The sequence below is a fragment of the Eimeria tenella genome, genomic scaffold, assembly GCF_000499545.2.
Source record: "Eimeria tenella Houghton genomic scaffold, Eth_scaff3, whole genome shotgun sequence".
In the NCBI taxonomy this organism is placed as follows: Eukaryota; Apicomplexa; class Conoidasida; order Eucoccidiorida; family Eimeriidae; genus Eimeria; species Eimeria tenella.
The window spans coordinates 716,241-731,860 of NW_013542870.1; the positions used below are offsets into that span (position 1 = coordinate 716,241).

The 15,620-nt window shown below is 50.2% G+C and overlaps 4 protein-coding genes across 4 annotated transcripts; all 4 read right to left on the reverse strand.

Moving 5' to 3' along the window:
* Window positions 1-401: 401 nt before the first annotated feature.
* ETH_00019815 (uncharacterized protein) lies at window positions 402-1,988 on the reverse strand (the record flags this gene model as incomplete). The annotated part of the gene is made up of 5 exons (XM_013375822.1): window positions 402-478; window positions 542-756; window positions 815-1,040; window positions 1,103-1,225; window positions 1,751-1,988. 5 exons carry the CDS (start codon window positions 1,986-1,988, stop codon window positions 402-404), a joined length of 879 nt encoding a protein of 292 aa, XP_013231276.1.
* Window positions 1,989-2,578: 590 nt separating this feature from the next.
* Window positions 2,579-3,118, reverse strand: ETH_00019820 (ribosomal protein L32, putative; the record flags this gene model as incomplete). Its single annotated transcript, XM_013375823.1, has 2 exons — window positions 2,579-2,890; window positions 3,026-3,118. The coding sequence occupies 2 exons, from the start codon at window positions 3,116-3,118 to the stop codon at window positions 2,579-2,581; spliced, it is 405 nt and encodes a 134-aa protein (XP_013231277.1).
* Window positions 3,119-8,013: 4,895 nt separating this feature from the next.
* ETH_00019825 (ethanolaminephosphotransferase, putative) lies at window positions 8,014-9,966 on the reverse strand (the record flags this gene model as incomplete). The annotated part of the gene is made up of 7 exons (XM_013375824.1): window positions 8,014-8,163; window positions 8,266-8,474; window positions 8,594-8,721; window positions 8,828-8,908; window positions 9,025-9,110; window positions 9,272-9,343; window positions 9,478-9,966. 7 exons carry the CDS (start codon window positions 9,964-9,966, stop codon window positions 8,014-8,016), a joined length of 1,215 nt encoding a protein of 404 aa, XP_013231278.1.
* Window positions 9,967-12,228: 2,262 nt separating this feature from the next.
* Window positions 12,229-15,398, reverse strand: ETH_00019830 (Phosphorylase family protein, related; the record flags this gene model as incomplete). The annotated part of the gene is made up of 8 exons (XM_013375825.1): window positions 12,229-12,303; window positions 12,469-12,642; window positions 12,828-12,889; window positions 13,087-13,136; window positions 13,237-13,291; window positions 13,534-13,662; window positions 13,967-14,086; window positions 14,318-15,398. The coding sequence occupies 8 exons, from the start codon at window positions 15,396-15,398 to the stop codon at window positions 12,229-12,231; spliced, it is 1,746 nt and encodes a 581-aa protein (XP_013231279.1).
* Between the last annotated feature and the right edge of the window lie 222 nt (window positions 15,399-15,620).

The following is a 15,620-nucleotide window of genomic DNA, read 5'->3' on the forward strand; positions in this document are numbered from 1 at the left end:
CGTTTTGAAGCCTGAAAGAGGCACTCGTGCTCAACTCATACTACATTCTGGCAATCAGTGCAGATTACCGAATTCCTGGCAAGCTTTCACTGCTGACTGCGGCGCAAACGTAAGGTAGTCGCCTTTGTTGCTAAAAGTTGCTGCTGTTGGCGCTGCTGCAGATGACTCTGAAAATGCGCCCTCACCAAACACTTCCCCAAACTTCCCCAGTCTTCACTTCCAGCCGCCCAACAGACGACAGTTTGCCATATTCTGATTTTGAATTCCAAGTTTCCTTTACATGCTTTTGGAACGACAACGAGAATGCTCACCGTCAACGATGCGAACCGATGTCTCGATGAGATCAACAGAATCTGAAAAAAACTTGCAAAAAATTTCCAAGCTGCATTTTGTCAACAATGTCACTCACCGACAAGGTACATGTGGAAGCTGTATTGCTTTCTGTCCACGGAGTACGCGAAGTCTACAGAGTCAATGCCTGCAGCCAGGAAACCCGAGTTCAGAATTCCCCGTGTGCTGCTTCAAATCAATGCAAGTCTACCATTGTAAGCAGTTCCAGTGTACTGGTCCACTGGTCCAACTGCAGTCAACACGAGATCGCCCCCAGAGGGCGTCAGCAAGCCGTCAAGAATTGCAGCAGTGCAGATCGAAGAAAGAGCCGGGTGAAGAGAGGCGCCTTGAGTGTGGGCAAATTCTGAGGCTTGGCAGTTTGTGGGGCAGTGGACTCTTGCTGCTGCTGCTGCTGCGCCTGGGTGTCTGAAGGCAGCAAAAGTGAATTCAACGGCTCCCTCGCTAGGAATTGCTTTCTGAATACCCCTCGAAGACGTCTGCAGCCCGCGTGTGGCAGTCTATGTCTTGAGGCGTCAACTCCAAGCCAGTTGGGTACCGCGGGACGTACACAGAAGAGGGATATGGCACTCCGACCCATTTCCCAACTTTGAAAGTGGCAGCTTTCCCTTCGGAGCGCACTGTGATATGTTTGCAGAACCAGGGGGCTGCTGCTGAGTCGTTGCTGAGGACTATTGCCTGCAATTCGCCGACTGTGCAAGACTCGAAAGTAAAGGATCTTCTGAAATGCAACTACGCTTGCAGATGGCCTTACCGTCTGCAGCCTGCAGCCTGATGGCTCTGTTGCTTCCAGGGGGAAAGCTTCCCTCCAACACTTTCGGGCCGGAGCTCCGCGAAGAACCTATAAGAGAAATTCTGGCCCGCGGGTGAACTCCGCCTTCACAGGAAAACATTAGAAAGGAAAACGCATGCGCTGCTGCAGCAGACAGTATGAGGCTTGCCCTTGAGGTCCGTTCCAGTCAGAATCGAGAGTTCATAAATTTTGCTCCCCGATAGTGTGAAAGACTGCATGCGTCATCATGCGCACTCGAGCTTTGCATGCAGGAGAAGTGCAAGCCTCACTGCTTCGGGAGATAAGGGGGACAAGGCCTCGCCACAGTCGAAAATCCAATAGCGAAAGTCCTTCCAGACAGTCAGTTGGCGGCAAGACCACGAAGTAGGGCTGGTGATGTAGGCGTGAACGACTTCGGGGTTGCTCACGTCAACGCGCTCTGCGGTGACCCTAAGCGAAGCAACTGAGCTGCACAAGCGGGCGAGTCTCACGTGCAACAAAGTGCCTCACTGTTTGCTTGTGCCCCTAGTAACAGACGCAATTGAAATGGGTTTCGTGCGACGGCCATTGGAACCTTCCAAAATGATCTTGACGTCGCTTCTGGAGCATCAAATCAGTGCACAGGGAGACCTCCAATGAAAACAAGTTCGACATACTTCACCTCTAGCCCGAATGCAGCAAGAGGAGCCACTTGCACAACATAACGAGCCATTGCTTGGTCCACGGGAAGACAACGACCATAGGCGGGAAGTCCAGCCTGCGGCGTCGCTTTGCACCAGCTCTCATCGCCACACACCCCGACGAGATATATCCCAAACAAAATGATTTCGCGGAGCATATTTCCGAAAAGCATGCGATGCGGCACCATGTTGCATGAAATGCTCACGAAACGCGTTTTCACACCACTGACCGCAGGTCCTCGAGTGTTGCGACACCCAATTTGCTTTTCCTTTGCAGCAAGAAAAAGCAGAGTCTTGCCACAGGCCCGTTTATTGGCTTGAAATTTCCATGTCTGCCCGTCAAGGCCGTGTCCTCTTGTTACGATTGTGGAAAGCGTCTTCAACCCCCACCTTTTGAACTATGCATTCTAAGTTTCACTTGTAACCGCCTACCCTGACACAGGAAGCTGCAATGATAAATACTGAGTTGCTGGTATCCACACAGCTACACCACTGGGCAGAAGCGTAAAATGTCGCACATGCTGCACTAGGCTGAAGCCTGCTGCATACTCAAACTGGGATATCCACTGTTGTTTCGACCCCTACGTCATCTCGTAATCAGCTGATATCTATGCCGAAGAAGTGTCGAATGACTTTATAATGGCGAGTACAACCATCAGATCTTAAACCAAAGGCTGGAAAGTGCAGTTCGAAAATTTCCCTTGCTGCCACTATCTGAGCCTGCGGGGAACCATCTTCTCCCCAACTCGAGCCACCAAAGTGCGCCTCAACTGCTTGTTTACTCGTCCTCAGCAGTGTTAAGGCGCGCGGACTTGTTCAGGACAAGGACGTTAAGTTGTTCTGCCCGCTCGACGATCTCGCGCCTTTTTCTGGAGGAAACACCGGAAGCAATTTCTGCAGCGAACTTCGTGTTGTGCATCAACAGCATGTCGATGTCTTGGGGCCTCTCGACGCGGAACTTGTAGAAGCCGTTCCGCAGCATGTGCCGGGTCCTCTTGTTGGAGCCATAGCCAATGTTGGGCATGAGGTTGGTGCCCTTGAACTTGCGGCGGACGCGGCAGTCAATACCCTTGGGCTTTCTCCATGAGGGCTGCAGGAGATCGCACGAAGAGCAAAACACTGCCAGAGTTAGAGTTCAAGACTTGAGTGCTTGCTCCCTAACACGGTGCAAGCCTGAAGTTCCAAGCAGCAGCAACCACAGCAGCAGCAACAGCACGCAACTTACACTTAGGCGCTTCCATCTGTCGGACTGGAAACGCGGGAACCTCTTGGTCCGCTTCTTGACAATGCGGCGCTTCACTGTCGAAACGGGAGCCATCTGCAACAGCAGAGCACCAGAGTGTTGCGACTGCAAACGGGTGTGACGCGCACAACAAGTTGAACTGTGTCTTCCCTAGCAACAAAACTATTAATTCTTCTCTGTTCTGACGCCAAACAGCACGAAGCTAGTGCAGTTCATTCATAAACGCTCCACTTCCTCAGAAACCCATGTGCGGCGCAACACAGTGGCCTCCTCGGCAGCCGCAGGTCCAGCTGTATATAGCTCTTTTCCACTTCCACCGATAGAAAAAGAGTCCTTAACTACTCAGTGCATCAGCAAGCCAGTATTCTTTTTCGACCCCCCTCCCCACATAGGGCCCCTCGCGATCGTCGGGAACTGCATACCCTAGGAGCGGGAACGTAGCGCAGTTCCAAGCCTAACTATGCAGAATTTACCCGCGAAATTGATCTCTGGTTAGCAGAGATGCCACGATGGGATAGTTCCGGGTATCAGTCCCATGTGGAAGGCTCCTCCAGTAGCATTCCATGACGGCCCCGCACCTGTTCTGCATCTGGGGACGGGCTGCATGCAGCTGTGAACTACGGGACCGCAGCGCAGTTTCAGCTAAAGACTTAGTTGCATATCCAGATTTACGAATCAGGCATTGGCGTAGCATGTTTAGCGTCATGTCGCTGTTGTGCCGTGGCAGAAACGTGCATGCATTTTGATGAGTGAGTTTCCAGAGAAACCTAGGAAACACTGAGCTCAAAAGAAAACTCGCACATTTTGGAGTAGAATGGATTATACCAAGAGGTGGAACTGCTTGGGAGAAAGTTAAAGACTTCGGTGTGGCTGATTACAATGGATGCTGCAGTACATCGTCGCGCCCGAGAGCATCAGTGCCAAGCGAGCAAAGTTTAGCCTCGGGAAAAGCCTATTGAAATGATTGTTTGCGTATCCTTGATGTAATTACTCTGACAACACTCCTCAGGAACTGGCATTCTGGCTGCCTAGTCTGGTAGCCGCTAAACAAATGCGAAGCCTGATACCCCAGCCTAGGGTATTGTAGAGGGATTTATCGCTTTCCGAGACTTTCTAACCACTCGAAGTCCTATGAACTGAGCAGTCTAATTGACACGCTGTGCACTAATTTATTGCCTTCCAGGGAGCCTCCAACTCGCCATAGCATGTAATGGCCTCCAAGCTCTGTCTATGGCTCTTGAACTCTGCGGTTTCTGCTCCATAGTTCAGGTTGCTGTCACTCTTTGTGGGCCTCTACAGGCCCTGATTTACCAAGAAGCCTGTATTTGTGCACTTGTGGTCGCAAACCGAGGCTGATACGACTGTGGAAAGGATCCACTCAGCAGTGTCTCTCATGTGCACCAGAGCCAACGCGCGGACACTCTACCTATAGCATATCCTGTTTGGCCGAAGCCTAGCTCTGGCATTGTTACACGGAGCTGTAGCTGTGGTGCTGCCGAAAATGCAAATACACAACACAGGGGCAGAGCTGAGGATGCGCTTCTGGTGCGGTTTTGCAGATGGGAAACATGAATGCTTGCTCCAAAGAAATCGGCGGGCACACTTCTTCACCAGGAATTAGTCTAGACAGATTGAGGGAGCAGTGCTGTAAGAAATGCGGAAAAGGTGCGAATGCCGCGTGCCATCCGCCTTTTCTTGTAAAGGTCTGGGACGCGTTTCGCGACACGTGCTTCTTTGACACGAGGTGCTTTTGCTCGGCAATCTGCCGCTGGCGTCAACAAGAGCAAAATCAATGAAATCTATTTGGTTTAAAGACAGGGCTGCATGTCACCTCGCTTGTGCTTGCAGGGTAGCAGACTGCACTTTCTTTTTGACGGAGACTGCCAGAGCTTTCCAAAAACGCCTAATGACTCTGCAGAGCGTACGAAGGTGTCATGCTGCTGAAGTCCACACGCTGGTCTTTTAGCTTTGGGAGCCGAAACGGGAACCCACCACAACAAAAAGCAACTGCTTTTCACACTGAGTGCTTAGAGGCATCTGCTGTACACAGTTCAAACTGGGCACTTCAGCGCGTCCGTCATCCAATCATAAAAGGCATGCACACGTGCACGATTTGGTACTCCGGTACTGGTTCTCTCGTAAAGGCCAGCAACGTTTGAACACCACTTTCCAGTTTCAGATTAACTCAACTGATAATTGCCTGTCATACTAACTGCCCTTCAGCACGGCACCATAAACTGGTATCCTGAAGAAAAACCAAGGCGCCCTTTTTGTAACTTGCAGATCCATCGAATCGCATACACTTTTATCAAGTGCTTACACAGCTTACGTTTGATTTGCAAATTTAGATGGAGAAGTCTGGATTGAAAGCATAGTGGAGAGCTTGTCTGTACATTTCTTCAGTCATATTTGCTAGTAAAGAGCTTGCCTTGCCCAATACAGGAGAGAGCTATAATATTCTGATGCATCTGTGGCACCATGCAAACAATAACGCCACGCTTTCTCCAATTTATATAAAAGAACTACAGGGGGCGTTTTTATATAAGGTGCTGCAGATGCAGTGCTAAACTATTAGAGATAGAAACCCATTGATATTTCATATACTTTCTTTTTCCTTGCATAGCGTGTGCCAGAGAAGGCTCGAATGTCTTCATTCCTTATCCCAAATGAACACTCTTGATGCTCTGAGGCTCGTTGATTCTGCGAAGCAACAACTAAGTGCTGGCTTTACTGGGGACGTGGTGGAGCTGCCTGTGTGCTCCGACAACTTGGAAGGCCCCCCCAAAAGTCTTTGTCAGAGCATTTTACCAATTATATGTCCACTGCAATTCAACGCAGTAGTAAGTACGTCAATGAATATGTGATCATCCCGTGGGTTTTCCCCTACACTTGCAATCATGCTGTTGCTACGTTAACATGTTCTCTAGACATAGCAAGTCACCCGTCATGGCCAATTAATCAAAAAAAAGTCCATGGCACACGCACCGACAGCGGCGGTAACAGCAACAAAAAAATTAGTAAAAGCACTGCGAAGCAAAGCACCACGCCAGCGGATCACCAGCGGATTATCACTGATCGTACGTCGTGGTAAAACATTGTTTCTTATAGTTGCACTTTTGCAAGACTTTCCTTCAATGCATGACTTATTTTAATGTAAAACAAATCACACGGAAGGCTGGATTTGCTGCTGCTGCTGCTGCTGCTGCTGACGCTCAGGCTGCTGATGGACACACTCTGCTAGATAATGCCGCCCGCGGGTCAGCGCAATGGAACTCATTAACAACCTGGCGTTTTGTCAATTCTTGAAAATGTACAACTGTCTGTACTTTTCCTCTCCCTCCCTACGAAACCAGCCCATCTGCTATTACTTTAGGACACACTGAAGCAGTTGAAACCCCCACAACCTGCTAGGCTTCACATACGCATTTAGTGGTTCCCCCTCTTCGTTTTCTCCAGAACCAAGCGCACCTGCAGTGCTGCCGAATTCTCACACTAGCTTGTAGCCAACTCTCTGCTTAGAAGAGCGATATTTCGAGTTGACTGGTGACCGAGCCCTATGGAAATTCCTTGACAGGCAAGCCAACTGTGCCTGTTCTTTCTGCAGGCGTAATAGGGATACAATTTGACTATGATGAAGTGTGGCTAGACTTCCTTTTCAGGTTTCGGCAGCAAAATGCACAAATGAGACGTAGGAACAGCAAAAGCTGGAAAGCAACTTGACCTGACCTCCCCTCTTACGGAATGCATTTTACTTCAAACTGTAAATGTATCTGCAACATGTTTTTCAATTGAGAATGAGAAGCAGGAATGGTTCAACTGTCTTCAGGTGGGCTAAATCAGCAGCGCTGCAAACGTGGGTCTTGCACAGTAGTGAGATGGGCCTCTTTGATTCATGCTGATCTGCTCCTGCATCCAGGCTATAATTGGAGTGGGATTTAGCTATTATATTAATTTTCCCGAAAATTATGAGAATAAGCCAAGTGAGAATGCAAGCTGTTTGTATTTTCTGGTGCATTTATGTAGGAATTCAGACAGCAGGCTGCGATAGTGAGCACCAGACTTGTGAGGCGAAGGAGCCCAGGCAGAATTGTCAAGTCTCTGTGGGATACCACACGAAAAAGAAATAAAAATCAACAATGAAAACGCAGTTTAAACCAAGCTAAAACCCTGCGTCGAAATTGTGAAACGACAGGGTTTCCTGAATTTGGCTCCAAATCTTATTCGCTGTCCAGTGCTCTTAGGGGTGCAGTGAGGCCACAACGCCATTAGCATACCTTCTCGGCCTTTTGGCTATGATCAAGTGTAGTATCTGTTCTTATCAGTGTGACAACTGATATGGATCCAACTGGATCCAACAATGTCACATCAATTTTTGCCTGGAGGGGTTAGGATTCTGAGCTTGCTCAAACCTTCCCCGAGCGTTGTCCCACTCTTACACTTTCGGTGGGCTCGGCGCATCCATCAGACCCTTCGGGGTTAACAGTGGAAGGAATACATGCCTTCTCTGGTGTTCCCTCTTTTTCCGTGGTTGCTCGTTGGTTGCGTTGCTCATGGACTGTGTCGCGTTGCTCATGGACTATGTCCTGGCCCGTTCTCCAGTGTTTTGGAGGCCTCTGGGCATGATAATTTGCACCTAAATGGTTCTCTACAACACGTGAACACTGCAGGCACACGCTTCCAGGCACACGCTTTCCAGTGTCCCCGCAGCGTTTCTGTGACGAGGTTGCTCTCCAGTGGGTCCTTGCTACGGCTACAGCATGGTGGCACACAAATGCTGACTCCGACTCCCCCGACTAGAGGGAGGGCTCTTGTAGATAGCTTTGCTGCGAAGACTGAGCAGCAAGGGCTTCGAGACCTATCAGCGGAGGAAGTCATGTGTGGTCCGCTTCTATAGGAATTTGGTTCGGGAGTTAAATGCGTTGCCAGCACAGCGATAGTATAGCCTGGTGCGGCAAAGGGATTGTAATTTGCTAGTCAGTCTTCTTTGGCTGCTCTGAAGGAGTTTGGGCGGTCCCGAACTTTGGAACCGAAAAACAACGGGTGTTTAAACCGTCGCACACGTCGGAGACAACCGTGTACACGAAGTCGGCCAAATAGATGCAGTTAAAGATACACACACCCTGCACACAAGCGCAGAAAGTTAACTGCTCATACGCGGTAAGTGTCGTGCATCGTTCCGGCGCTCTGTAGCACTTCAGCGCAGTATGGCCTGCGTGACTCACCAGTACTGCCCACAATTCTTGATCTGCTGTTAAATCACCCAAGAGGAGAGCAGCAGCTGCCGCGGATAAAGGCAACATTGGCCACTGTACGAGCTTGTACGGGAATCGACAGGTTGCCGACAGGCAAAGGCGTAACAGCAAGATGGCGTAAGTCGAGCAAATTGCAGTGTATATTAGGTACGGATTCAAAACTGGTCTCCACACCAAGCCTGCAATTGTGGCACTTGAAAGCAATCATACGCCCTCTGCGTTTCGCTTGATGGCAAAAACTGTGGCGACTGCCCCACAGCTAATGCCAAGACCCTTTCAGCGAGTCTCCATAGCTTACCGTGCATGTAAACGAGTCCCTGGACGAAGATGTACACCAGGAACATCACTACTTGTGTAAACGCGACGCAAAATCGTGGGGCCCGCTTAAGTCCCATAACGATATTTAAAATGCAGATGCTAATGTTGCTGCGTCGCGCACAGCTTCCACAGAGATACATTGAGGGTGAATAGCTGCTTTGCCAACATCCTCGGTTGGCATACTGCAGAGGGTCGGTTCACACTACAGACTCACCAAGCTAGCAACAACAGCTGAAACAAGACACTGGGTGTAACATCAACGCCAGCAGCTGCGGTGAGCTTTGTAAGCGGCGCCCTGAGTATATGCAAACGTCGGCAGGATGAAATCATGTAAGAAGACAGCCAAAAGCTGTAAGAAGACGGCCAAAAGCCTACGTATATAACACGGGACAAACAATGGCCGAAACTTACCCTACCGATGACGGCAGATACTGTAGAAGGTTAACATGGTACACCTCCGGGCCAAAGGTTCCGCCGATTATGGAAAGCAAAATGATCTACCACGCACCACAAAATCAAACACCAAACATCGTTTCCCCCCATGTAGTCGGTCTGATGGCTAATTTATTTGCTTCAGGGTCAAAGCTGTGCTTCGCTATGCATTTTGTAAGCGCAAGCATATCTCTAAGTACATACAGAAACTTGCAGGCCTCCTTACCGTAAGCTGTGCTTCTGTCACTCCAATAATTCCAGTGGCGGTGTAAAACACGCCAAAATGAAGCTCCCACCACTGAAGGACCAGGAAAGCGAAACGCGTGCAGTTTGCAAATCTCACTCCAAATAATACACGGTACCACAATGCATGCAATGCTCCGCTGGAGAGCTGAGCCACCGAAAAGGCTGCGAAAGTATGTTGCTGCTTACAGTGTAGAGGAATTGAATAAGCTGCGACGAGACAACCAGAACTGCGTACTGCCTGAGCCCCACTCCCCCACCTATGATGGCTGTACCCAGGAGGGTGAGCGGAGTAGTGCATATGATGTCACAGCCGTGGTCCATTAGCTGTCCCAGAGGTGATGACAGGCGATGGCGCCTCGCATGCTTTCCGTCAATTGCATCTAATGTCTGGTACAGAAAGAAGAGCGCCGCCGACACAAGAAATACCCAGCGGGGTGGGTGCTCGGCCAGGTAGGGGCAGAAGCACAGTAGGAGAGAGCAGCCAATTATGGCTGTTATGCAGCTCGACACAGTGAGCGCGTTAGGATGAATAGTGCGCGGAACAACCCTTTCTGCCGCTTCCCACCAAGGGTTCATTAGCCGATCGAATGGAGTTCGGTGTCCAGAAACGTATGCGTATTTATGGAGGTTGCCAATGCCCTCTGGCGGTAAGTAGTGCCCGAAGACCCCCCGCATGGTGTAGCGGCAATACGTGATGCCGAAGAAGTAAAAGACGATCTACCGACTTTCGGGCCAGTGTAAGTGTCTCACACACTGAAGAATGCCGCCGAGACGAGGGGTGACTGCCTGCAGCCTCGAGGGGGTTGACCCCCTTTGAGTCAAAAATGGACCAACCACAATCGATGCTCACCCTTAGGCGACGTGGTTTACTAATTTGATCGGCTGTAACTGCGTGGCTGGATAAATTAATGCTGTTTTTCTCCCCGTGTACGGCGCGTGCATGAATCCCCAGCACACGAGCACATGAGTCACTCAGCTGGCCCACGGGGGGCCAAGCATTCCCCGTGTTGTATTTATTTCCCTTTTATTCTGGAAGAACTTTCTGTGGAAGCGACGATGCAACGACGGCTTTAAAGTTCCGACTTGTGGACTACAAAGTCCTCCACAGAGCAGAGCAGCAGCCCCTGGAAGCGTCCGCTTGCAATGTTTATTGCTCACAGAAGAGGCAAGCCCAGGTATAGCTTCGGAATAAAACAAAAGCAGCATTCCAAAAGAAAGGGGAGCATAAGCTGATTTCCCCGCTGCCGACAGCAGTACAGAGAGAGCCGTTGCGCATCAAGCCCCCGTAGCACTCCCTCTGTCTGCAAGTTACTCGTGCCTAGAGGCTTCCTTAGACATATTATGAGGGATAAAGTTTGCCTAGTTGATGCTCTTGTTTCTAATAATGCGCATGTTTCACCTTCAAGAAACACATCGTATTGCCGCCGATCGCGCTTTGTTTGCGGTGCAGCCCCTTGCCTTAGTGATGAACAGCTAACTTCATCACTGCCATAGGGAAGATCAACGAGCAGTGATGACTGTTCTACGTCTCCACCTGGTATTACAGAAGGAGGCCTTCGTTTCTTGGGGCCGAAATGCAGGCCCCGCTGGAGTCGCTCGGAACTGTGCGATGCACATGATGAAGATGCCCTGTGAAAAATCGCAGCTTCGGACATCGTACGTTCAAGAGTACTCTACAAACCGAAGGGACTCACAGCTGTCACGTTTCTTAGTCAGCCCGTGCTCCAATGCTGCCCACGGTGGCCTCACGAACCGCGGCCCACTGCTTACGCGTTTTCCAGGTGACCGTGATTTCGACGGAGATCTGCGCAGTGGGCAATACAAACTCAACTGCAAGACCGTCCTAGCAGAAGGGCGGCTGAGGAGCACGGCAATGGGTAGCTCACAAGAAAACCTGGCGCCAGCTCCAGCGTCGAACTCAGAAGCTGTGCAAGAGGCATGTAGTGCAAGTGTTACGATGAGTACTACATCACCGGCGTCTCGGCAACCCATATTATCTCGCAGTCCCACTAATCTTATGTGGCATCGTGGGGTTCTTGAGCTACTTTGCAGCAGTTGCCGCTATGTTGTTCGGCGCTGGCATGTGCCTATTCTTGGGGTGGACTGCAACGCCAACCCCCGTCATAAACAGGCACTCACTTCCCCGCCACCACGTAGCAGGGGGATACCAAAATACCTGGTCCCGTATCTTGTTGGGAAACAGGCACCGCGGCACCCGAGATGGCGCCAGGACCATATGATCCGTGCCCGAGCAACCCATTTCTACAGGGCCGGAGTGCGCAGAAACGGATAAACCTGGTTTTCCCTAAATTAACAACAGCCTGTGAGCTACTCAAGCAAGCGGCATAGTATTTTACGCAGGAAATTAGCCGCACTTCGTGCTTCGTGTAGACGTGCTAGGCCGAGTTGGGATATATATGGCCACCGTTCACTGACTATAGAACGAAGGCTTGGCTACTCCACACAGATTACACGTGAAATGAAATTTGAGGGTTCAACTCAAATTGTTGACGCAGAGGCGTTTGGTTATGGCGGTGCATTTTGCTCGGAGTTTCGCTGTGGGTACTCGATGCCAGAGGCGTTGGCGGCAAGTTGAGGTGAGCAGCAAGGAGTAGGTTGGCTAGACTTTGTGGGAAGTGCACAAAGTGAAGTTTCAACATCAGGTGAGATGCTGCCGTGCACGGGCTTGTTTGCAGTTTTGCAGTTGAGCTATTCTGCCTTTGATACGCATTATTCTGGGAAAAGGCCTCCCAGCAACCTCAAGCGTTATCTTTTCTTGACTGGCGCGAGTTTCTCGCATCTGCTAAGCTTTGGACTGCGCTATCGATCCGGCGGCCACGAAAACGAATGATCAATCGATTCGACATCCCCCATGATGCTACAGCTGCGTGATCTTTGCGGCTCTAATGAATGACCATCTGATTTGCCATGATTCTGTCAGATTGCCACGTCCACAAGAGCGTCGAGGCAGGCTTTTCCCGTTACTGCAACGAGGTCGTTCAGTTGGGAAGGCTGCAGCACGAGTCATACACAGCCTACTCTTGATTGACTTCACATCCGAGGAGGCACACTCGTCTGTAGGTGATATTCGCAAATGCGCAAACAGCAGTCAGGGTTAGGAATTCGCCATAGAGAGGGAAAAGACACCACCTGTTTACCGTTTTGTTCAAGACCTACAGTAATGGGATGCATAAAGTGATCATTGGTACGACTTGTGACTCCAATATGAACTGCGGCCGCCTTCATAAGTTCTAACCTCCGTGACGCCAAGTGCAGCAGCTGATGAGTTTCCATTTCCATTGTTTGGGCTCCACAGCGCACCAGTGTCTCCAACAAGCTTTCGTTTTCATCCTAAACAGATACCGCAACCCTCCCGAAATGCAAAATGCTCGAGAGTGCACCGTCCCTTGTTCTTATCGTTGGGTGTCCGGGGAAACACAGGAAGCCATTAAGCCCATCATGTGCCATAAGGTGTGCTGGTAGACTTCTGCATTTGAAGCTGTTCATGCTTGAGCACGGTGTCTTGGGCAGCCTACCCTAAATAACTGATCTTCTCGAGCTTGGCAGCTGTAGAAGGTCTCTGCCGATACGTTGAGTCCTGCGAAGCAAGAAGTCCTCGATATGCAATAACAAAAGACTGAAAGCGTGACCGTCTTTCATCAGTCCCCAGTCCACGTAAACCGCAGTCAATATGACGTGTATCAGATGGAATAGCCATGCAGGTAGAATCTGCACGGTGATGAGTCCCACACACGGACTGAAAAATATAACTAATTCTGTGCTGCTATAGCTGACCTTCAAAGACTGAGTCAGGATCATGCGATGCAATATGCCGGTATATTAGCCTGCGCAAGTGGCACAAACGAACAGAAAAGCATAGCAACCTACGTGGTTTGATCAAGTGTCAATGAAATCTTGCTTGCAGGGGGAAGAGAGAAGCCGCACCTTGATAGCTCGGGGTCGGCCGCGCATGGCCTTGTGACGACGTAGGGCTTCATCTCTAGCAGCAAAGCACCCACCAAAAGACAGAATAAAACATTTAAAAGCTTGACTCGCTTTCTCTCTATTGGTCGCCGTCGGCTCTGTTCGGTGAATTTGTGCGCCCAATATATATATATCAAGCATAGCGGGTGAACCTTCTGTAATAAACTGGGAGGCCCTTTGGCCTATGGGCTTGGTTAATGATGTTCAAAGTTCTGGATGCCTTTACTCTTCTAGGCTTAAGTGCCAGGGTTGGTCCACCTTGGGTTCGCGAGTAGTCTGTGGCTGTTCCATCAAAATATGCATAGTTTGTGTAGCAGCCAAGCGAGCCAGGGGTTGCGACGACGATTGATCCTGGCCTCAGGTCTTGATCTAACAAGGTGCACGTTCCTGCGGGCATTAGTTTCGCAGTGTGTTGTGCTCCTTTTTTCCAAACAGAACTTACGAGAGAACCTAGAGAGCATGCTTGTTTAAAGTTGCAGCCCTTTTCTAAAAGGGCTGCAAAAAAGCGTAAATCGAACGGTAAGATTAATCTATGTCGGCCCAAGAAGCAAAGAAATCCTGTTTTAGAAACGGCGGCTGGTCTCTTTATAGACAGGAAGTTTACAGCTCATGTGTCTTCGAACGCAATGTGGATATACAGGCCTCTGCTCGAATTATTCATTTGATTCATTTCGTTATTTTCAAATGATACCGAGTCTGACGATTGCTAGCGGGCCGTCCGTGATGTATGAAGCCTCGCGAACCAGCACATCCATCATTGGAGCTCCCATGCCAATAGAAACAATGGACACCGGCTTCTTCTTGTAGAATCCTAAGGCACCGCCACACCGCATTCTCTTGTTCATCACAGCTTCACAACGCAAGTATACCACGTCAATCTTTCCCCACTAGAACTGAGGCTGTGTGTGTAAACTGCCATTTTGCAGGCGCAAGCTTATCGATCTAAGCGCTTTAGTGTATCTAGAGTACTCTCTCTGCTGGGGGCTATGCCCATGTTTCCCATTTCATATTCCGTGTCTCTCTGAAGAAGCAACTTTCTTACCAGAGTGGAGTCTGAAATTACGATTGCTTTTTAGGGACAGCGTTCTCATTTGCGCGTCGAGAAAACGTTCCGCCAGCCAGTCTGCTCTCCCTGCATGACCAACTGTCAGGATGCGGTTATACAGCTCCCCATGCTGGACACCAAGATGGTATGCTCGGCCTTCTCCAGGAACTAGAAGTGAATCTCTTGTGCGTGTAGCACTGAATAAGTAGCTTGAAGGCGCCAGGCGCCCTCTTACACTAGGTATGGTTGAACCGCCCGGCTTCTCACTTCCATTCCTGTATGTGAGGCTTCCCCTTGTGGACGCTTCTGCATTCGGCTGCTCTTGGTGGCGGTTCGAGGAATCTCGGTGAGACCTGGATTTATCGGAAGGTAAAAATGTCTGCTTTGCGGATATTGATGCAGTTTCGCCGCTGCAAGTGAGGCGAATTGAGTCATTGGCATCTGTCAGCGTCTCTCCCGAGATCTGCCCTGATGATCTCATGGGGGTTGAAGCCCTCAAACGAGCGGAACGGAGCATTTGGCTGCTTTCTGAATTCGCGGTCTTTTGGACCGAGGAAGCGTTGGAAGCCTCCCTCGGCTGTGGCGATGTTCTGCTGCATGTGCTTTGTCCTGAGGTCCCTGTATCCCTGCCATGCGTATCGTATCGCCTGCATCTGTCCCCAATATGTGCTTCCGCGCTGGCACTGCACCCGGACTGCTGTGCAGTGCATGAGGCCCTCCTGCTCTTGCTGTGGGAGGACGTGTCGAAGGTAGCACCATCCAGTACCCGATGCATGGAGGGTTGGCCGCTCTTGTCTTCAGACGAGCGGATTCCAGACTGCCCCCCCATGAACGCATTTCGGCGCTCATGGGCTCTAGCTTGCCTGGGAAATTCAGCGCTACAATGTCGCACTTGGTTGCTGCCTACGGGTAGAGGCGTTAACTCTTTCTGAAGGAAGGTAGCGACTGTGTTGGAACGTGGCTTCGCTGGAGTTTTGGGGGCCGTCTTTTCGTCTGCTTGGCTATCTAATCCTTTGCTCTGGGAAATATTGCTGCGGCCCGTCAGAGGGGTGTAGTCTGTTCCGATGCTCCGCTTCATCCCGGACTCTGCACCAGACCATGAAACCACAGGACCTCCCTCACTAATGAGCCTCTGTCTGGACAGATAGCCAAAGTTGTTCCTCTTTCCTTGATAAAATAATAGCTTAAATGCATGTTCCTTCCTGGCTGCCGTTGCTTAGAGGGATTTTGTCCGACTTGCCATTCTAAATAATAGTGATAGCCTAGCCCGTTATCATGAGTACCTGCACCACTACACCAG